At 36.4% G+C, this 22828-nt stretch overlaps 1 protein-coding gene across 3 annotated transcripts; it reads left to right on the forward strand.

Annotated features, from left to right (window-relative positions):
* The first annotated feature begins 7412 nt into the window (after positions 1 to 7412).
* LOC133798652 (DAR GTPase 3, chloroplastic) lies at positions 7413 to 14374 on the forward strand. 3 transcript variants are annotated; one of them, XM_062237074.1, is made up of 11 exons: positions 7413 to 7677; positions 7801 to 7867; positions 9744 to 10227; positions 10522 to 10653; positions 10796 to 10912; positions 11238 to 11381; positions 11507 to 11593; positions 12288 to 12403; positions 12951 to 13132; positions 13481 to 13538; positions 13760 to 14374. In XM_062237074.1, exons 3-11 carry the CDS (start codon positions 10081 to 10083, stop codon positions 13881 to 13883), a joined length of 1107 nt encoding a protein of 368 aa, XP_062093058.1. In that variant the 5' UTR covers positions 7413 to 7677; positions 7801 to 7867; positions 9744 to 10080; the 3' UTR covers positions 13884 to 14374. The 3 variants fall into 3 exon arrangements, with proteins under 3 accessions (XP_062093058.1, XP_062093059.1, XP_062093061.1); XM_062237075.1 differs by lacking the exon at positions 7801 to 7867 and having other exon boundaries at positions 7429 to 7677; XM_062237077.1 differs by lacking the exon at positions 7801 to 7867 and having other exon boundaries at positions 7429 to 7677; positions 9977 to 10227.
* The last annotated feature ends 8454 nt before the right edge of the window (positions 14375 to 22828 follow it).

Here is a 22828-nt window from a genome sequence, read left to right on the forward strand (position 1 = left end):
ACATAGCACCCATGAGCCAAGGCCCAGCAAGAAAACATAACACTTTATATAAACATTATCAAATGATTATCATTATAATCACACTGAGCATAAAGCTTTCAAACAAATGAGTAAACACCACATGAGGTCCTGATAAATCACACTGAGTGACTGACAAGCAAGTCACTAATTCAAATGGAAGAGTGGCTGATAGGTAAGCCACTAGCCTTCAACAGGTTCTGGTAACCGTACTGAGTGACTGCCATGCATGTCACTAATTCAGGTGGGAGAGTGGCTACTAAGTAAGCCACTAGCCTCCAAGCGCTTATTTCATTCGTCAACCCTCGGGGTCGGTCTGGCATTAATTCTCTTTGAGTCATTCAATGCTGATAATTGATTAGATCAAATCTTATTGGCTTGCGTGACACACGCTAAGGCCGTCCTGACTAATGAGCCAGCTCAACGTGATCAATGCCCAGTACCACCGCCGAACCTGACTAATAAGTCACAGCTTCACAGTTGATACTAGCACCCTTGCCAAACCTGACTAATAAGTCAGTACCATGCACAAATGAGCAACATATGCTAAACATTCTATATTCAGTCCATGTCCATATTCTCACAATCAACATGCCTCATGAATATCCACGCATGTCACATTTGGGGTGCAGTTTTCTTACCTTTGGTTCGAGCAAGAACGAATAAAAGAACAACCCTGAGAACGATCGACTTTTTGGTCCTTTAGCGGTTACCTGGTCATAACCAAATCATGGGATTCCATCAATAAAATGAATAATAAAAGGTTCCCAAACCAAAACCTAACCTTCGGGACCTCAAACACTACTCAACCGGGTAGTAGGTTCAATCCCGAGGCCTTAGGCTTGCATCCCCGAGCCAAAAAGCTACTTCTGGCCAAAAATGCCTTAAGGGCCGCGACCCTCCTTGGCCATGCCGCGGCCCGCCCCTCAGACAGAGGCGCCTAAACCCAGCAGCCCCCAAGGGCCGCGGCTCACCCCTGCCATGCCGCGGCGCAAGCTCTATTTCAGCCAAAACCCCTGTTTTTCCTCCCTTGCGTTTTCCCTTGAAACCAACCCTTCAAACCCAATTTAAACACCACCCAAACCTCTCTTAAACACCCATTTAAACCTCCAAACATCACCCATAACTATCCCTCATCATAACCCAAGTAAAACATCCCAAGAACTCCCCTTGATTCCAACTTTCCATACCAAAACCTAAAGCTGAAAACTATGAACGAAAACAGAGCAAAACCAGTAAAACAATGGATAAAACTCACATCAAATTCGAAACCAAACCCTCTTCAATGACTGAGCTGTGTCTACAACCTCAACCTCCAAGTTCCCTAGCTTAATTCCACACCTTGAGCTCAAAACTCCAAAGAGGAAGAAGAGAGAAATGAACTTACGGGAAGGAGAAGAAGCAAAACTCTGTTTTGGTAATGTTTTCCCTACAGCCATCTAAACCATATATATCCAAATCCCAAATGACCATTATACCCCTAGGTCTTTAAAGCTTCTAAAACCAACTCAAGGGTAGTTTTGACATTTTCCACCTACACCGTTAATCATAATTAACGCTTCCCTTTTCCCGCTAATCTCAATATCCTCAAACACCAATATTTCACCTCCCGTTACCCTTTAATGTCCGGTAACACTCTAATCATTAAAACACCCTGAGACTCACCCCGAGCCCCGAGCTTAAACCTGTTATGATCAAACCGATAATCAACATTCCTTTATCGTCTCATGCCAAATGGCTCGAACAAACCCACATCATAATGTGGTCTCAAATTATATCACCAACATGCGAATAAATAATCAATTTACCCTCAACGGCCAAATTACCATCACACCCCTGTAATAATAAATATGGACTCACATGCATGCATTTCACATCATATCATAATATAATCAACAGATACATGCATTTTATCAATTAATAACATAATTAAGCAAGTATGGCCCTCCCGGCCTACTGTTCACGCCGTTAAACACAACGGAGAATTCGGGGCATTACAGGTTATAACAATGAATAACGTATTTATGGTTTGGAAAATTCGTTCTATGAATTCAAGAGTTCAATTCCGAGTCTATAGTGGAGTCGCGAGGAATTAATAAGGTAGTGAATTAATTCGTAAATAAATTCACAGTAACTTATTGGAGCTTGATTTCATGGATCCATGGTCCCCGCATCACCTTTGAGTAAATCATCTAGAATGTCTCAATTGATTAATTTAATTATCAATTAGGATTTTTTAAAGTTGATTAGGTCAATTTTGGAAAATTTATAGATATATGAGATTTAGAGAATAAAAGAGAATCTTTGAGTAAATTTATTAATATTAATAAATTGGTGTCAATATAAATAAATAAAATTAAATCAAGTTTCAAATTATAATTAGTTAATTTGAATAAGGATTTAATTAATTAATAAATAAATAAATAAAATGTTTTGAATTTAGGTCAAATTGGGATTTAAATTCAAAATAAAAGTATTTGGCCCAAGTCCATTTGTGGGAGCCCAATGCTTTTATCTTTTTGTTTATTATTTTAATTAATTCAAATTCAAATTAAAATTTAAATAAAGCCCATTAAGTTGTCTATATAAGGAAAATGATATCTAGAGTTTTCATAAGTCAGTCTCAGTTGATTCATTGGGTAAGTGAAAACCTAGACACTCTAATCTTTTCTTAGCCACTATCTCTTTTTCTCTTCTAGATGTCTATCTCATGTGTTGAGAACTAGCCAACACTAGTTCTAGGCTGATCAAAGACTTGGTGAGGAGGACTGCGTTGCTGATCTAGTTCAATCTCTTGATAATACTCTGCTACAGAAAGGAATCAAGGGCTAGAGAGATTGAAGGAATGAGTTGTTCTAGTTCCGTTGCGTATTCGTAAGTTTCTACATCTTTGTGTTTATGTTAATTTACGAATCTGATGTTCATATGTATGTCATGTTATTCTATGTTTCAATTATGTGTTTGGAAAAATAATAAAAAGCATGCATATAAATTTAAATTCCAAGATCCTACAATAATAAGGTCAGATATCTGCAAAAATAAAAAACAGTTAATTATATAAAAAAAAATTATTTATAAATCTGGTGCTCATTGAGGCCTGTCGAGGCTTGTCGATGTGACATTAACACCTAGTTGCTATCGAGGTCTATTGAGACCTGTCGAGGTCTATCGAGACTTGCTTATGCATTTCCAAACTTTCTAGCCTATCGAGGTCTATCGTGACCTGTCGAGTTCTATCGAGGCACACTTAAGCATCTAGATTGTCGAGGTCAATCGCGACCTATCGAGGTTTATCGAGGCACACTTAAGCACCTATAAACTTTGAGTCTGTCGAGGCCTATCGAGGTCAATCAAGCCCCATCGAGGTCTATCGAGCTAGTAAAAATCCTACAACTGAAAATTTTATCGATTTTTATCGAGGTTTCTAGAACTGTCGAGGTTACAGTTGTCGAGGCCTATTGATGCCTGTCGATTTTTATTGAGGTGGAGGCAAAAATTTGAAAAAAAACCCATATTTTCTTATGAACAACCCCGATCTCATCTTTGAGCAAAAAATAAAAATAAAAATAAGCACAGACAAATAAACCCAGAAATGGATCGAGGACTCACCTTCGCCTTCTTCTGGGTGGCTTCTTCGAGGTATGGGTCGTCCCCTCCGACGACGTCGCCTCCTCTGTTCGTTCCTTCCGATGCACCAACGACCACAACAAAGATCCGAGAAATGCCAATGGAAGATTTTGGTGTTTTTTTTGGGTTCTTGTTTCGGGACTGAGAGATTAGAGAAGAGATTTGGGTTTTGGTTTCGGGACCGAGAGAGTGAAAGAGATAATAGAGAGAGACCTAAAGAATAGAGTGAGAGTGGGAAACAAATGCCAGGGGTATTTTCGAAACTAAGGGAAAAAATAGAACCAAATTGACATGTCAATAGTGGGTATGCTAGTTTTGATTTTGGACCCCATTTAATGCATAAATACCCAAATTTCCCTAAATAAAATGACACTATAATCAAAATTTTACAAAATAACATGGATGCTATTAATTTTATCATAATATTTGAACATGGTATACTAATAAGCATAGACTAGATTTAAAAAAAAAAAAAAAAGAGGAAACTACACCAAATATGGAATTTTTTTATAAATTTTGAAAAATATGGCAGTTTTTTTTTAAAGTTTTTTATGGCATATTTTTTTTATTTACATTTTTATGGGAGCTTTTTTCTTATATATTTGCAAAACTTTATTTGTAGACCATATTTTATCTTTTATACTTTTTTTAGTACCTATTTTTTATTATTTTGAGATTATTTTTTATAATTTTAATTTATTTGTGTTAATTTTTTATCATTTATATTTGATAAAATATTTTTTTATCAAATTAGATTTGATAAAGCATAAAAATAAATGTATCTAGGGTTTCTTCTCTGATTGCATTTTCTTTTCTTTATCAATCAATGGATCCAAAATCGAAAGTCGTCTGAGAACGACATCCACCTTGTACTCTTCCGAACAGAGCTCCGCTAACCTATTACTATTTCTCAAATTCATTACCCAACTTGTGCTTGCCTTTTGCGATTGTGTTCATAAATCCCATATGCATTTCTATCATATTCATAACTAAAAAAAATTCATTTTTTTATCACTTGAAAATGTTTTGTTCTCCCAAAGTTTCGTATCCAGTTACGTACGGATTAGAATATATGATCTTTGGTTCTTGGTATACATGGTGGTTCTTGGTTTCTTTGTCTGGGGAAAAAGGTTTGGAATCCATATATATTTTCATAGAAGTGCTCAATGTTGGAACTTTAGAATTTATTGAACGAACCAATTTCTTCAACAAAGATTTTGTTGTGTGAAGTTTTATATCAAATGTATGTTAATGTATACATAATCATTATTTAGTCGTCTTAGCATTATCTATTTCATATTGGTTCTTAGAAAAATCCTTTACATTTCCCCTTTGGAACTACATATCCAGCTTCGGCCTCGCTCTCCTAATTTCACCATGTTCCCTTCATCCTCAAACCCCCAATTTAAGTCTATAATTTCATCTCTCACTCCAGTTAGCAACCACGCCACTGTGCTACTGTGATTTTTCATATGTTATTTTTTTTCTCCTGCTTTTATCCACTGAAATTACTATATATGAGTGACTTGAGTTTTGATTCTTGTTTTGCCTTTTGCTTTTTATGGACTTCGAGTCTTGACCCTGAAAAACTTAGGACATGAAAACTGTTTTATTGTGCTTATTAGAAAGAATTAAAAAGAAAGAAGGTTTAGAGGGATTAGAAACCATAATCTTTACTTATTGCTTTCATCTTTTGAAATAGAAAACTGAAAATCATATGCTTTTATGTCAAGTATATGTGTATTGTAAGCTATATAATAATTATTCTAGGTCTTTGCTATATATTTTTAATATTTTCTTAATAATTTATACTTAGAAAATGGTTGATTTGGGGTATGTAAGAAACCCGAATGAATCGGCCTTCATATTTGATTTTTCTGGGTTTTTTTTTCCAAATCTGTTTGAGTAACCAGGTACCTTGATGCCTGATTTATTTTATTCATATCTGATTTTTTTTTAGACTTAGGTGTAACCAGTTACTTTTTATTCTCATTTATTCTTCTTTTTTTCCATTTGTTATCTTCTTTAATCAACATTTTATTCACAGTAACTGGTTACCACTATCAAAACAATTTTGATTTTTTTTGTAATAATAATCGTATGCTACTGTCCATTTTTTTAATGATGTGTGGTAACCGGTTACAACTATAAAAATCAGTTTTATTATTTGAGAGGTGTTGTAGTAACTGGTTACAACTATAAAAATAATTTTTATTTTTTTAAGTAATGTACCATTATCAAAATGTCAATTGAATTATAATCTGTTACTTAGTGAGATTTGGAAGAAAATAAAATTATATGAAAAAAATAAACTAAATTGATGGTGAAAGTAACTGGTTACAACTAGGTCTGAAAAAAAAATGAAAAAAATCAGAGACAATTGCGATGGTAACCGGTTACTTAGCCAGACTTGGAAAAAAACAAGATTCAAACAAAAAATCTAAACTAATCATAATCATAACTGGTTACAGCGAGGTTTGAAAAAAAAAAATCAAATCTAAAAAAAATAACCAATTGCTATGGTACCTAGTTGCTTAGTCATGTGTGAAAACAAAATCAAATCTAAACAAAAGAATCTAAATTAATCGCTATTGTAACTGGTTACAACTAGGTCTAAAAAAAATCTGATATGAATAAAATGAATCAGGTGTCATGGTACCTGGTTACTTAAACAGATTTGGAAAAAAATACCCAGAAAAATCAAAAGTTTTGTTTGCTTGTTCTTTTATTTCTTATACTTGTATTCTGAATAAATTTTGTAAACCTATCGATACATTTTTTGAGCAAACGTTCTAGTTCTATTTCTTTAAATAATTAATAAACACATAAATATTTATGTTAGAACCTTATTTGATGAACGTTTGGCTGCTAAACCTATATCCAACTGATCTAAACATCACAGGGAATAACCTTTTGACAACTTTTGCCATTTCCAACCAAAAAAACTAATCAGCTAACCTAAGCTTTCATATGTTAAAAGTACCTTAAAATATTCAACTACCTAGCTTCTTATACTACCCTAGTCTACACTAAATAATAGCAGTAAATTTTTCTTAAGTACATTTCTTAAATCAAATCAAATATGAAGTCAAGTATTTGGTTACTTAAACAGATTTAGAAAAAAAAAACCCAGAAAAATCAAATATGAAGTTAAATACCTGGTTACGTAAATAGATTTAGAAAAAAAACTCCAAAAAAATCAAATATGAAGTTCAAAATCAGATGTGAAAAAGAAGAAAAAGAATAAAACTAGATTTGAAGAAAGAAAAAGAAGAATAAGAAAGACCGAATAAGAAGAAGAAGAAGAATGAGAAGAAAGAAAGAAGAAGAAGAAAAAGAAGAAAGAAAGAAAGAAGAAGAAGAAGAAGAAAAACTAGTTCATCGTCATCGTCGTCAGAAGCAGTGACGGAGGTAGCATCGCCGGAAGAAATCAGAGATGAATACTGAATGGGGAGGAGAAAGAAAGAAATAAGAAGAGAGAGATCGTAAGGAGAGAAGAGAAAATAAGAGAATTAAGTTTATGATAATTTTTTATCATATTTTAAACTTTTATTCCAAAACTTACCGTATTTTGTACAATTATTTTTTTTCCCATGAATTTAGAAACTATATATATTTTTCCCCTACTACTATACTTATGTAAACTTAAAAAAAAAAAAAAAAAAAACACAGAAAACTTTCGAAAAGTGGTTATCCCGGGGAACGTTTGTAAGCATGGATTGGGACGCTCATTTTCCCAATTATTTAAAAAAAAAAAAAATTATAATTATCCAAAGTTACCGACTTCAGCAGTCTCTCTCTTTTCACTCTACTTTCTCGCACCCCTCTCTCTCTTCGTCCCTTGGCTTGGCCACTCAATCTCCCTCTCTCTTTCCCTTACGGTTTACCTCAGCTCTTCTTCCCTTACTGTCACTCTCTAATCTCCAGTGTCACAGGCGGCGGCTCACCCTCGGCAGCGACAACGACAACATTTCTCCTCGACGAAACACGGACACAGTCACGGGGTGACCCACCGACGAGTCGACGACGATTGTAGGAAATTTCAAAACTTTTTGCTTCAAATATCTGTGTTTTTGTGCTGTGTTGTTTTCGAATTTTAATATTTTGTGTATATACATTTTTTGTGAATTTCTTTTGGCACTTTGTTGTGTGTAGGTTTGTTCTGAGTTAGTATATATGTTTGTTTAATGTCTATGGCTGTTACAATTGATAGATTGCTCAGGTTCTCTCTCTCTTTTAATTTTCTGATTTATGGTTTTTTTATTTTTTATTTTTTATTGAGTTAATATGACTGTTTATCTGTTTTAGAATTTTCTCGTTAAAGGGGTTCAACTACAGGTTTTAGGTCTAATTTTTTTGTTCTGATTGAATTTTGTTATAATTTATTATTTGAGTATGTTGTTAATCAGATGGATGAGTTCAAAATTTTGGTTTTTTTGGATTACGGACTTTACTTGATACTTATTTAGTAAGTTTATCAATACCTATAACCAAGGTTTTCTTCTTAGATTGATGGATGATGCTTTTATTTTCTTATTCTCTTAATTATTCCAAATAGATACATTTTCAGTATCTTTATTTTTTGCACCTTTGATCAATTCGGTCTATCTAAGATCCTTGCTTATTCCTTTCTTAGATTGAGTTTTATGTATCTTTTAGATTGCTTATCAAATCTTGTATTCAGCTCATTTTATCTTCAGTGATTTTATTAATTGTTGAAAAAATATTTTAATGTAGAGAAGCCATTTTCTGAGGCTGGTCTTGTGCCAATTCTATTGGCTCTGTTTTGTTATGTCAAGGTTTATTAGTAGTCTTGTTACCCTCAAATGTAGGGGGACATTCCTTTTTATATCCTCATTGAAGCTCTTCCTGCAAATATATTATATCCTCTGTTCATCTCAACTTTAAATATCTCTATAGTTTAATATATAGAGGGAAAGTTGTATATGATTTTTCTAATAATTTTCTCACCGGTTTTACTACAGCAAGCTATATTGAAAGTATAGAATCCTTTGGCTTTTTCTTTCCTTCATGTCCTTTTAATTCAGCCATTACTATTTTGATAGGTCTAAGTAGTGCCTCTTTATATATATAAAAGTAGCACCTCTTCTTATTTGAGGATGCTAATGTCCATAATTACTTTATTTCCCATATATTATATATATGATTCTAATCAAAACGTAGTGTTAGATTAAAATGAATTGTAACAGTTCACATGCTGTTAATCTTTAATTTAATATATACAAATGGAATACTTTGCTTGATAAGTGCCATCAATTTATAGATTTTTCCTTACCTATTTAATTCTAATTTCTATTGTTTGTTTTTATTCTTGTAGTAATAATATGTATTGAAGTTTATAAAGTTTATATTAATTAGGCTATTATATAATATTTTAATGTACATTATAGTTAAAGATGTCCAGGAAGTGTTTTTTATACTAAAGAGTAAATGTATTGATTGCAACCATACATGCTATTACCTTGAATATTTACCTATCCTAGTGTAAAACTGAGTACATTCTGGATCTCTCAAACATCTTACCGAGTTATGATCCCTTAATCTCTTAATTAGGCACATCTGATTTGATGTTGGTCTTTTTCCAGTCAGAGTTGGGTATATATTCAATAGTTGATTCTTATCAAATATCTAAAATTAATGTAGTGATGGCTATTCCCGGTGATTGATGGCTGAAGGTTCCCTAACTCTCTGTTGCTTACTTATCTTTGTTTTGTTATGTTATCTTGGAATGAGAATTTCAAGTTCTTATTTTCCCTTGTGCCATTTGATGGCTTTGTATTGTTATGATATATTTTATTATGTTAAGGTTCTATTATTATTATTATTATTAGGTTAAATTAAAGCATGTGGCAAAGGACTTGTTAGAATAGAAAGAATTATAATGTTTTGTTATCTTAGGAGAAGCAGTTATATGATAATGTAGAGGATCACATACTGTCTTTTTATAAGTATAACTGTTTTAAATGATAATGTTAAAGCCATTATCTGTCTCTAGCGGAAGGAAAATAGTTAGTAACCCAATTTATTTATATTTTTAAAGGATAAAATGATAACTTATATATCTAATTGATTTTCAGGTGGTTACTTTGCTACTTCTGTGAGACTCAATTGGGACTAAGCTTGCGGATTTCCAGTATTTTTTAGTTTGCTAAGCTTTATTGTCTAAATTTTTAAGGGCATCTCTTTCTCATGTCGGTCACTTTGTTTATAAGCGGTCCATGGATTAGTTTAGCATACTCTTTGGTTAGACGATAAGGTTCATTGGTTGGAAGAATTATCTCCTACAATTTGTAATCTTTTTTCATTTCAGTTTGAATAGTGATAGCCCTCCCTTAAAAAGAAAAAAAAATCTAATCATCCAAGGAGAGCTTGAGTTGAGCAGAGCAAAGATTAAGGTGAAGGTTAGCAGCACCAATGGCTATTCAACTCTCCGGCCACTGCCTTCCTAACTTTCCCAAAGTTGCTGGGAATTTTTTTCAGACCCAAACCAAACCAAAGCACTCATTCTCTACAATTCTCTCAGCAAGAGCGTCACTTTCGTCTACACCTCCCACTATCCAGGCAAAGTTCTTTTTATTTATTTATTTATCTTTGTTGTCTTAGGCAAGCTTTTTCTTAATGGGTATTCTAAAACTTCATATGGGCAGAGTTTTTTGTCTTTAAAAGACAATTTTTTTCCCGTTTATCTGAAGAAATAGTTGTGGGTTTTCATTTTCTAGCTCCATTCTTGGGTTGTATACTAAAATCTTTTGTGCTTCATTGGACATGTATTCTAGTAAACTTGCTGTGGGAATTGAATGTTATATATTCTTTCTAATGCTCTTATATGCAAAAAAAAAAAAAAAAACATTACAGATTGTTGGTGGGAAAACTCCAAATTTTTATATACATGAAAGTTCTAATTCAATTAGCTCCCGAGTTGAGGATGACTGGGTTGATCTTGATACAGATCTTTATCACTGGACTAAAGCTCTTCGACCTGTTCAGGTATGAGTTAGGTATGGTTAAGAGTTAAGACAATTATGAATGGAAATATAAGATGATATTTGGGTGTATATTTATTATTATTTAAACTGGAAATTGATATTTTATACCTCAAAATGCTTGTTGGATGTTGAATTTTGGGCAGTGGTATCCTGGTCATATTGCAAAAACAGAAAAAGAACTTAAAGAACAACTCAAGTTGATGGACGTTGTGATCGAGGTGCGAGATGGCAGAATTCCCATGTCCACTAGTCATCCACAGGTGGTACTTAGCTGCTCTAGTTAGATGGCCAGTTGAAAACAAGTACTATGATTAACTGCCTATTTGATAAATTGTTTGTAGATTATGGGTTATTTTATTTTTATTTTAGATGTTTTTGACTATTAGTTTTGATTAAACATAATGCAAATGCAATATTATTTTTTAATGGAAAACCAAATGAAGAATGAGGAAGTGTTAGTTCGATTGGTAAACAGTGTGACCAATTATTAAGGTGGTCTTAAATGCTCCATGTACTACAAGCTTTGGAACTTGATATGCCAATAAACATTCTTGGTTTCTTATATTTTTTTCCTGAACAGAACAGATGGATGCATGGCTTGGTAATAAAAATAGAATTTTGGTGTTGAATAGAGAAGATATGATATCTACAGCAGACCGGAATGCTTGGGCAGATTATTATGCAAGGCAGGGAACTAAAGTTGTCTTTGCAAATGGCCAACATGGAATGGTATTGATTACTTTTTTTGTTTTTTAATAAGAAGAGTGACACCTAGGGATATTCTTTGTATGTTTTCAATAATTTGAACAAGAACATCACAGCAGAATGTAAGTGCTTTCACATTGTAAGTGCAGGGAGCCATGAAGCTAGGCCGGTTAGCCAAGGCATTAGCTGCAGGTGTAAATGTCAAACGTAGAGCCAAAGGACTGCTTCCTCGTCCAGTAAGCTCCTAGATATTTATATAGTATCGAAAGTTGATCATTACAGTAATTATTAATTTACTTTGTTCTTAATTTTTCTGAAAAAGTTGTACATATTTATTTATACTCACACATAAATAAAACTTATGTTTTCTTTGTATTTGTTATGCTTCAATAGTTGCCTTTTTCTTCTTTCTATTCCTGCGATTCTTTCAATTTTCAATTTTTTTTTATTAAAAAAAATAATATTGGAGTGTCTGTGTGTGTTTTTTCCTTACAATAGGCTGGTACTTTATTGATGTAAGAGCTTTTCTTATTATTTAAAATTATAAACTAGTCTTGCTTAATTATCCATGAGTTGCTCTTCCAAATGATATTATGAGCTCTTTCTCACTCTTTGCTGTTATTTCATGCTAAGTGCTTAGTCTGTTGTTTAATATATAATTTTGTAAATAATTTCCCATGTTTTCTTAATGATTATTCAATCTTTGCATCTTAATCAACAATATATTATTCCTCCTTTTTTTTTATTTATTTATTTTAATTTATGGACTTGTAATAGCGCTGTTAAATTGTTCAAGTTGAGCTTTTGAATGAAAGGCGAAAGGGAAGTATAGTAGTAGTGTAATTGTCTTTACACTAATTTTTTCACTATAGATAGCTCTTATGCTTTGTAGCAAACTGATGCCTGGCAAGAATTTCTTATTACAAACAGGTTCGAGCTGGAATAGTTGGGTATCCAAATGTGGGAAAGTCTTCTTTGATCAACCGATTGTTGAAGCGCCGGATGTGTCCAGCAGCTCCAAGACCTGGTGTTACAAGAGTATTGAAGTAAGCCATTTTTTTGTTACTTAGATTATGGTAGTATATACAAATAAGGGTTAGAATAAAGATTAAGATCACATTACCTTATAATGCCAAATTAAATATTGTATTTTTGGTTTCATTTAAATACTGAAATTTGTTAAAATATTTGAACTACACATATGTAGCACTTTAATTAAAATTGTATAAGAACCCAAGAGGCTCAAGTGGTGAGATTTGTGATTTGCTACCACAATGTCTAAGGTTTGATTCACTTTTGTTACTTACACAGCAAATTACTATAATTTCTTGTTCCTAAAATCTTTAAAGGTTAGCACATTTAAAATATATAATATATATGTTAAAGTATCTAAGATCGCACAAGAACAAAAACAACATCTAGTCATAATTGTGCATAATTCATTACTAAGGGTTCCTAAATTTGTTTCTTGTTGCTACAGCTATGAACAACTCCTAATTTTGAAAATTCCACATTATTAGATAGGTCTACATATGTGACATATTAGAGTTGAATACTTGCTCTTCTCACATATTTTTGTTGTTCCCATCAAAGGTGGGTTCGGTTTGGGAATGATCTTGAATTGCTAGACTCTCCTGGTATAATTCCTATGAGGATTAGTGATCAGTCTTCTGCAATAAAGCTTGCCGTATGTGACGACATTGGAGAAAGATCCTATAATTTTCCTGATGTTGCTGCAATTCTTGTACAGATGCTGACAAAGCTTCCGTCAGTAGGTATAGATATGACCCCATGTTTTAATATTTCTTCATAGAACTATCATGGCAGTGACTCCAACTCTTGCTGTGTTATTTAAGACTTAAGATTGAATCATTTCATAGAAGAGTGAAATGTACATTTGGTTTTGTATATTAATAGGTTCTACTATCTTTGGCAGCTTAAATTGTTGAGTCTGTAATGGTTTCTTATAACAGTTTAGTTTGTCAGTTTGATTTTATAGAGCTGAGGGATTTTGTAAGTGCTTTGGCATGTGATTTTCATATGTGTCTGCTGGGTGAACAAGTTTCAAAATAAAGATCTGTTGTACTTTAATATATGTATTCAGATATTTTTACCATTGTCAGGTATAGAAGTTCTTCAGAATCGATACAAGATTGATGCGGATGGCCAATGTGGTAGAAGGTAAGTACACTGAAGTAGTTTCTTTGTACCTGGAAAATACAATCAACTATAAATATTTGTTGTAAGCTGGCACATTTTGCGTTGAAGTGAGAAAATGTTAAGATTGGACATGGGAAATTTATAAGAAAAGGTGAAGAAATGAGTTAAATAAAGTGGCAAATTTAATTAGATTGTGCACTTTTTTCTAGTTGCTCTTATTTTTTAATTTCTCTAACATGCAGATTTGTTCACAAGCTTGCAAATCACTTGTTCAATGGTGACGATAACCAAGCAGCGTTTCGTATCTTGTCAGATTTTCGGAAAGGCAGGTTTGGTTGGATCGCGTTAGAACGGCCACCACGGTAATACCACTATGTTAATTGGTGGTAGACTATAGAACTTTGCCAAGCTTCAAAGTAAAAGACGTTTTTTATGGGACTGAGGACGCAATGCTGACTACTAAGAAGTGCACTAGTTTCAAGACCATTTGGATTTTGAAGTTTCTAATTCATGTCAGCATTGATGAAAGGAAACAAGGCTGTGTTTGGAAAGTTTTCATGAAAGAAATCTATTATCAGATTGGTTGGAAAGTGACTTTGGAGATTACAAGTTTGAAATTACGCAGCTTGTATAGCTAAGATGGTCTTTTTCAACTTCTTAGGCTCAAGCTCAAATGCTTTTAGAATAGCGGGTTTATCTGTGTAATGCCAATGATGATACAACCCACAATACAATAAAAATAAAGAGGGCTCAATTTGTATTTTATTTATGTATGTCGGAGCCATTATTATGTTATGTAATAATATAGTACAATTCTATAAGATAAAGCTGCACTGCATGCCCTAGGCTTAAAACTATGTTGGATTATTTTGGGATCTCTTAGAAAATAACTCTTGTGATCAAAGTCACGTATGTAGTGTTAGAGCCAGTGGCGAAGTTAGTATTTCATTTCATAGGGTAACCATATAAATTTTTAACAAAATTAACAACACAAAATATATAATCAAATTATTAAATTCAATAAAAAATGTTACAAGTTGTTTTTTTCATGCTTTGAAAATGTTGCATTATAATTTCATTATCAATACAATAAAAAATTTATTTCTCAATGTAATTAACTATGTTGTCATTCACCACCTTGTCTTTTCCCATTTCAATCATTTTTTGTTTGCAATGTTACTAATCCTCTTTAAATATGAAAATTCTATACTTGACTACATAGCATCCAGCAAATTGAATTAGCTTTTGTTTCTGAAAAGCAACAAACAAATTATAAAGACAAAATATTACGCAAATAAGTAATGTAGTATTTACCTCGTCAACACGATCATTTAATTCTTGAAGTTGTATATCAACCATGGAATATTACAACCCCACAAAATATAATGATGTAAATTTGAAGTCTCATAAGTTTTACATCGTGATCTACCTCGAAGTACGTAGATATCACCTATGTAATATCCATATTGTGGCTTTCACATGAGGAGGAAACTTAGCCAATAAATTAATCTCAACCATTTTCCTTCATCTCTTGCAATCTTTGTTAATTTACAAATTTTGACTAAGGCAAAAGTATTTGCAATATCTTGATCTTTTCACTGTAATGCTTTTGACAATTTATTGGAAACTCCCAATATAATTTTCATCAAATGTAGACAAAATACAAAGCTATATTCTTGCATATTTTCTAATAAATTAGTTTCTTGGTATCTTTGCTAAGAATTTGATACATCATCAACAATAATTTCAAAGACTTCAATGTACCATACTATGAGCCCCAACGCGTCTTCATGATGTTTGAGAGTTGTACTTTTGTTTAGGCCTCGACTATTTTCAACCTCTCCACTTTACAATGCTTGAGATATCTGAGCATTTGTTTCTCTTGAAGGATGTCCGTTAGTTTGATTGATGCTCCAACAAAATTCACTACACTAGCTACCATACAAGAATTCTGTAACTTGAACATGCTTTTTTGCGACACCAACAAGAGCTAATTTTAATTGATGAGCAAAGCAATGGATGTAATATGCACAATGATTCTCCTTCAAAATAAGTGCTTTTGCACTCACCTTGCAAATTACTAACTCCATTATAATCTTGCCCCTGTAATATAGTTGTACTCAGTCCATATCTCGAAAAATAATCTATTAATTGCAGCTTTAAGTGAGATAACGGTGGTACTTGTGAATGCTTAAGGCCTAAAAACTGTTCAATTACACACCCTTTTTTATCCACATAAAGAAATGCAACATGCATTTGTTATTTCATTGAGATGTGAGGTGATTTAAAAGCTAGAATGGAAAATAAAGAAACCTTGTGTTCATTGAGATCGTTTCTTTTTGGTCCATAACAATGAGAGTATTTGGGTAACCAATTGAGAAACCGTGTTTTGCACTAGCTCGTAAGATTTTGTAATAATTATGGTTTTGATATTTGTTTCAAGAAAAGAAGAGATATCAAGAAATCATGAATTGTATGGGTTGGTTGGGAACACTTCCCAAATATTTTTTTTTTGACCTTCTTGGCATTTTTTTCTTTTAATATTTGCCGGGTTTATAACTTTTTGCACCCTGTGTTTTGTACAATTACCTGTTTAGACTTTGTGTTTTGACAAATAATTTTTTGGACCCTTTGTTTTGTAAAATGATTTAAATAGAACCCTAAACTTGATTTTGGTCAAAATTTTCTGAGCTAAAATTACAAATAATTCATCAAACTAACAATTTAAAACAAAAACAAAATCATTTTGCCTTACAACTGTATTGTTATGTTCAATTTTTTCTTCATCAAAATTGAGTTTATGAGTCTATTTGAATTATTTTACAAAATACAAGGTCTAAAAAATAATTTATTAAAATACATAGTCTAAAAATATATAAACTGAAAGTATTTTTGAAGAGTTGTTTGGATGTATAACTAAATTGTGCTTTTTGTTTATAAAAGCTGGGAAACTACTAAGTGTAGCTTCTAGTAAAAGAGAGCTTTTATAAGCCAAAAAGTTTTACCACCTCACCCTATATTATATTTATATATTCATTCATTTACTGAGATGATTTGAAGTGTTGGTCATACGATAAGGGCTAGGAATTTTTGATTCCCATTTTATTGGATTTTGTTATATAACCAAATATGAATTGTGTTGTTATGTTGAACTTTTTCTTGATCAAAATTGAGTTTAGGTGTCTATTTGAATAATTTTACAAAATACAGAGTTCAAAAAGTAATTTGTCAAAATACAGAGTATAAACATATATGATACAAAATACACAATCAAAAAATGTATAAACAAAAAGTATTTTTGAAAAGTTGTTTGGATGTATAACTAAAATGAACTTTTTATTTATAAAAGCTGGAAACTACTAAGTGTAGCTCTAGTAAAAGAGAGCTTTTATAAGCCCAAAAGTTAAAAGCCAAAAATTTTAACAACCTCACCCTATATTATATATACATGCATTCACTGAGATGATTTGAAGTGTGTTGGTTGTAACGCCCCAAACTCCAGGGACCGTTACGGTGTGCCTTGTAAACAGTGCCAAACTCGCTAATCGAGTCATTTGGCCAAAATCGCGAACTAAGTATGATTAGCGGTTTAGGGATTAAAAACTTTGGTTAGGATGTAACGTTTCACTAGAACGTTTAATATACACATTGGGATCCCGAAAATAAAGTTTCAGAGTCTATTACAGAAAATATTTACAACAGGTCGTTCTAAGCGGCAAAACAGGGTCCAACCCTAGTTCCACTTTAAACCTCGGCCGTGGTGGACGAGCAGCTACATATGTACACATCATCACCTAAGTTCTTCAACTCAAGGATGGACCGACTTCCTCTTGCCTTTACCTGCACCACGTAGCACCCGTGAGCCAAAGCCCAGCAAGAAAACACAACAAAACATGATATAATATCAACAACGATCATAATAACCGTTCAGGACTATCAGTCCAAGCAAATAGGTGACAATAGCCAAAAGTCACAGTAATGAGCATAGCTCCCCTCTAGCCATGTGACGATAGGGTCACCAGGGCTTAACTGATAGGTGATTCTTTCATAGGTTTGATCAGGACAGGTGCATGGTGAATGGTCACCAACATAACCTTCCTCCCGACTCTAGAGTCGTGCTATGGATAGCGTCCCCTAGCCATGTGACAAACAGTCACCGGGGTCATATACCTTGGCTATAAACATCTGGTCATAGACCAGGCAAGCGCTTATAAGTTCTTCAACCTTAGGGTCGGTCTCGCACTAATGCCATGGAGCTATTCAATGCGTGATCATCGACCTAAGGGTCGGTCTTGCATTAGTGCCTTAGAGCCACTCAATGCACGATTCTCGACTTTAGAGTCGGTCCAGCATTAATGCCATGGAGCCATTCAATGCATGATTCATCGACCTTAGGGTCGGTCTAGCATTAATGCCATAGAGCCATTCAATGCGTGATTCTCGACTTTAGAGTCGGTCCCTGACTAGTCAGTGTCATACACAAGTAAGTCATGCCGTCAATCATATATCACATGTTCCATATCCATAGACAAGGTATTCAACATGCTTACTAACAGGTATTAGTACAATTAGGACCATGCACAACCACAGAGGCACAAGCTCTGAATAATATCATACTTAATATACGAAGCATGTCTAATCACAAGTTTCTCATGCATCATATGCAATATATCCAGCAATCCAACATGCACCAATAACAGCCATGCATGTCACGTTTAATCGTCAACCAACATGCATCAAGAATAGCCATGCATGTCATACATAATAATCATCCGGCATGCATCAATAATAACCATGCATGTCATACTCAATAATCAACCAACATGCCTCGATAATAACCATGCATGTCACATATACATAGGGTGCAGTTTTCTTACCTCAGATTCGAGCTAGAACCAATATAAGAACGACCCTTAAGAACGATCAACCTTTAAGCCCTTAGCGGTCACCTAATCATAACCAAATATGGAACACCATCAATAACATGATAATCAAAGGTTTCCACACCAATATATAGCCTCCAAGAGACCAATCCAAACTAATCCAAGTAGTAGGGACACTCCCGAGGCCCATAGCTAAGTTCCCGGGGTCAAAACGAGTAAACGGGGTGAAAACAGGGCAAGGGCTGCGGCCCTAGCATCTTGGGCCGCGGCCCCCAGGGTTCTCTAAGGCAAGGGCAGCGGCGCCCAGTGTGGCGTGCTGCCCCTTTGGCACACCCACATGGGGCCATTTTGTTAACGAGCATGCCTTGGTACTTGATCATTAGTCAAGTCTTGCACCAAGCAACCTCATGGGATAGGGTAGTGGCAGTTTTGTAATATTGCATATGTCTCCCAGACAAAAATCATATATGTTCCTGGGAAGACTTTATTTCCCTAGAAGGCTCCTTAGGGGGAGGTAACCTGGTGACTTAGGGAAGCACCATGGCCATCAGCAGATAGGGGCCAAAGCTGTGTACTCCCTTGCCCTATCAAGGCTATATATTAATGAAATAACATTTATCCATACTTTCCCCTGTGTGCTTCCTTGTTGCTTATGTGTTGCTTGTTTGTTAGCTTCGTTGGGCCACTGCGTGCCATTTTCCTTGTTGTGTGCTTTGTGTTGTGTGGACGTTCCTAGGAATGACTTGCTTTGTGCTTGCTCATACTTCGTTATTGCCCGTTGCATGTCCGAGATGTGTATGTGGCTAACCGATGAGTTTGTTTGCCTGTAGGTGTGTGTTGTAGGCTGACTTGCTAGCTTGAAGAGTCTGCAAGTGCCGCACGTTTCGTCTAGTTGGAGTACCCAAATAGCCGGCCCGTGACAGTTGGTATCAGAGCCAAGTTAGAAAGAGCTTGGCAAAACACACTATGGTGAGCAACACTCTGAGGATCGAAGCTCTTGAGAAGCGAGTAGGGGAACTGGATGGCCTGGACGAAAGGGTCAGGGATCTTTCCTCTGCAAGTCAGGACTCGGGATCGTCAGATGCAAACAATCGCATAGCTGCGCTGGAAAAGGAGAATGATGTTCTCTTATCCAGAATTATCGCGTTGGAGAAAAGAAACACTCCAACAAGTACTTCTGTTTCCCCTCGGTGGGAAGAGCGCATCGCGGCAGTGGAGCGCATGCTGAAGGAACAAGAAGTTTCCATAAAAGACACGACGGAAGATTGCAGGGAGGCAGTCGGTGTGCTCAGAGAAGAAATGGCTGAGCTATCTACCAAGGTAAACCTGACCATGAGAGCGGTTAGGAATGCCCCTGCAATAGGGCCGATAGGTATGGAATATGGCCGAGCCAAAGTACCCGAGTCGAGGCCTTATAATGGGGCCAGAGATGCAAAGGATTTGGAGAATTTCCTCTTTGACATGGAATATTACTTTAGAGTCGTGCGGGCCGATTCAGAAGACGGAAAGGTTGCCATGGCTACCATGTATTTGTCGGGAGATGCCAAGGTGTGGTGGAGGACCAAGTATGATGACATAGAGAATGGCAGGTGTACCATCACATCTTGGGCGGACCTGAAGAGGGAACTAAAGACGCAGTTTCTGCCAGAAAATGTAGCTTACATAGCTCGTCGCCAGTTACGAGAGCTTAAACAAGTCGGGACAATCCGAGAATATGTAAAGAGATTTTCGGGACTGATGCTCGATATTAAAGACATGTCCGAAGTGGACAGGCTCTTCTGCTTCCTCGAGGGATTGAAACTGTGGGCCAAGCAAGAACTTCAAAGATAGCGGGTGTCTGATCTGGCCACCGCTCAAGCTACTGCCGAACGCTTAACAGACTACACTCCGGAGAGCAGCCTGCCGAAAAGGACTACTCCTCCAGCCAGCTCAAGTAGCGCCGGGAGTAAGAAGTCTGGGAAGTCCTGGCAGGGTAAGAGTGGGGGAGAGAAGAGGACAGTTGAGTCCAATTCTTCCAGTGGGACAGATGCTACTGTAGGGAAGAAGCCACTAGCTTGTTGGATTTGCAAAGGCCCACACAAGTCAGCAGTTTGCCAATTCCGGGGCAAGCTGAATGCCCTCATCGGCCAAGAACAACAGGGCGAAGGAGAAGAGGAAGAAGAAGAGTACGCGTACATGGGCGCTGTCCGCTTGTTGAACGCTCTCAAGAAGCATGGCGAGAAAGGGAAGAAGACCCTGGGGAAAGGGCTAATGTTCGTGGATGCCGCTATCAATGGAAAGCCTGCCAAAAGCGTGATGATTGATACTGGCGCCACCCACAACTTCATCTCTGAACTCGAAGCAAAGCGACTGGGACTAAAGCTGGAGAAAGATGCAGGCCGCATGAAAGCGGTCAACTCCAAAGCCTTGGCCACAACTGGCGTGGCTAAAGGGGTAAAAGTGAAAATTGACACGTGGGAGGGGCAGACTGACTTGGTGGTCGTCCATATGGACGACTTCGATGTAGTTTTGGGAATGGACTTTCTAACCGAGAAAGGTGCCATTCCAATTCCTGCCACTGGAAGCTTACTCATAATGGGAGAGACTCCTTCAATGGTACCTGCAAAGGTGAAACCACCCCCTGGTGTGAAGCTTCTCTCAGCTTTACAGTTCAAGAAGGGTGTGAGGAAGCAGGAGCCCACTTATGTAGCTGTACCCACCGTGTTCGAAGAAGTAGTGGAAGAAATTGTTCCACTAGAAATTACGAGGGTCTTAAAGGTGTATGGGGATGTGATGCCAGATAAAATCCCCAAAGCCTTGCCACCAAAGAGGGGGATTGATCACCAGATAGAGCTGGTGTCCGGAGCGAAACCTCCAACAAAAGCGCCATACAAAATGGCACCCCCTGAGCTAGAAGAATTGAGGAAGCAATTAAAAGAGCTATTGGAGGCAGGGTTCATCAGACCGTCGAAGGCGCCATATGGCGCACCGGTGCTATTCCAGAAGAAGCACGATGAGAGCTTGAGACTGTGCATCGACTATAGGGCTCTCAATAAGGTGACAGTTCACAACACCTACCCCATCCCTCTGATCGCTGATTTGTTCGACCAGCTAAGTGGAGCCAAATACTTCACAAAGTTGGACTTGAGATCGGACTACTATCAGGTGAGGATTGCAGATGGGGATGAACCAAAGACTACGTGCGTTACTCGATACGGAGCATTTGAGTTTCGAGTAATGCCGTTTGGGTTGACAAATGCGCCTGCTACCTTCTGTACACTAATGAACCAAGTATTCCACGAGTATCTAGATAAGTTCGTGGTGGTGTACTTGGATGATATCGTGGTTTATAGCGCCACGATTGAAGAGCATCAAGAACACTTGGCTCAAGTGTTTCAGAAGTTAAGAGAGAACCAGCTATATGTGAAGCGAGAGAAATGCTCGTTTGCACAAGAGAGCATCAAGTTCTTAGGCCATGTGGTGGAACGTGGCCGTATTCGTATGGATCTGGAGAAGGTGAGGGCAATCCAGGAATGGAAAGCCCCACAAATGTGAAAGAACTCCGCTCCTTCTTGGGCCTAGCCAACTACTATAGGCGATTTGTGGATGGATACTCAAGAAGGGCGACACCCTTGACCGAGCTTCTGAAAAAGGGTGTGATTTGGGCGTGGACTGACAAGTGTGCTGAAGCGTTCAGGAGTTTGAAAGAAGCCATGATGAAGGATCCTGTTCTTGCCTTGCCAACTATTAGCAAGCCCTTCGAAGTACAGACAGATGCATCAGATTATGCTCTGGGAGGGGTACTAGTACAAGAGGACCACCCGGTCGCATACGAAAGTCGCAAGTTGTCTGAAGCTGAGAGGAGGTATACTGCCCAGGAGAAGGAGCTCCTCGTAGTTATACATTGCTTGTGAGTGTGGAGGCATTACTTACTGGGGTCAAAGTTCGTAGTGAAGACGGATAATGCAGCTGTGAGTCATTTCCTTACTCAGCCGAAACTGACCCCTAAGCAGGCTCGATGGTAGGAGTTTGTGGCAGAATTCGACTTCTGTTTTGAGCACAGGGCAGGACGCTTAAACCAGGCAGCTGACGTCTTGAGTCGCAAAGCGGAGTTGGTGACTCTAAAGATCATGGCTAGCTTGTCAGCTAGTGTGGTGAACACTCCACTCAAGGAACGCATTAAAGAAAACCTGGAGAAATACCCAGTTGTCAGGACCATCCTGAAGCTCGTAAAAGAAGGCAAGACTCGCCAGTTCTGGGTGGAGGATGATCTTCTGTGGGCTAAAGGGGGGCGCTTGTATGTTCCAAAAGCTGGAGATTTGCAAAGGACATTACTAAGCGAGTGTCATGACACTCTGTGGACAGGTCATCCAGGGTGGCAGAGAACCCATGCCCTCTTGAAGCAGGGATACTACTGGCCACAAATGTGAGACGATGTAGTGGAGTACA

The sequence above is a fragment of the Humulus lupulus genome, chromosome 8 (assembly GCF_963169125.1).
Source record: "Humulus lupulus chromosome 8, drHumLupu1.1, whole genome shotgun sequence".
NCBI lineage: Eukaryota > Viridiplantae > Streptophyta > Magnoliopsida > Rosales > Cannabaceae > Humulus > Humulus lupulus.

Coding starts and splice junctions, on each gene's coding strand:
- LOC133798652 (XM_062237074.1), top strand. CDS start 10,081: ATGGCTATTCAACTCTCCGGCCACTGCCTTCCTAACTTTCCCAAAGTT. Junction 10,228..10,521: donor CTACACCTCCCACTATCCAG/GCAAAGTTCTTT, acceptor AAAACATTACAG/ATTGTTGGTGGGAAAACTCC. Junction 11,594..12,287: donor AAGGACTGCTTCCTCGTCCA/GTAAGCTCCTAG, acceptor TATTACAAACAG/GTTCGAGCTGGAATAGTTGG.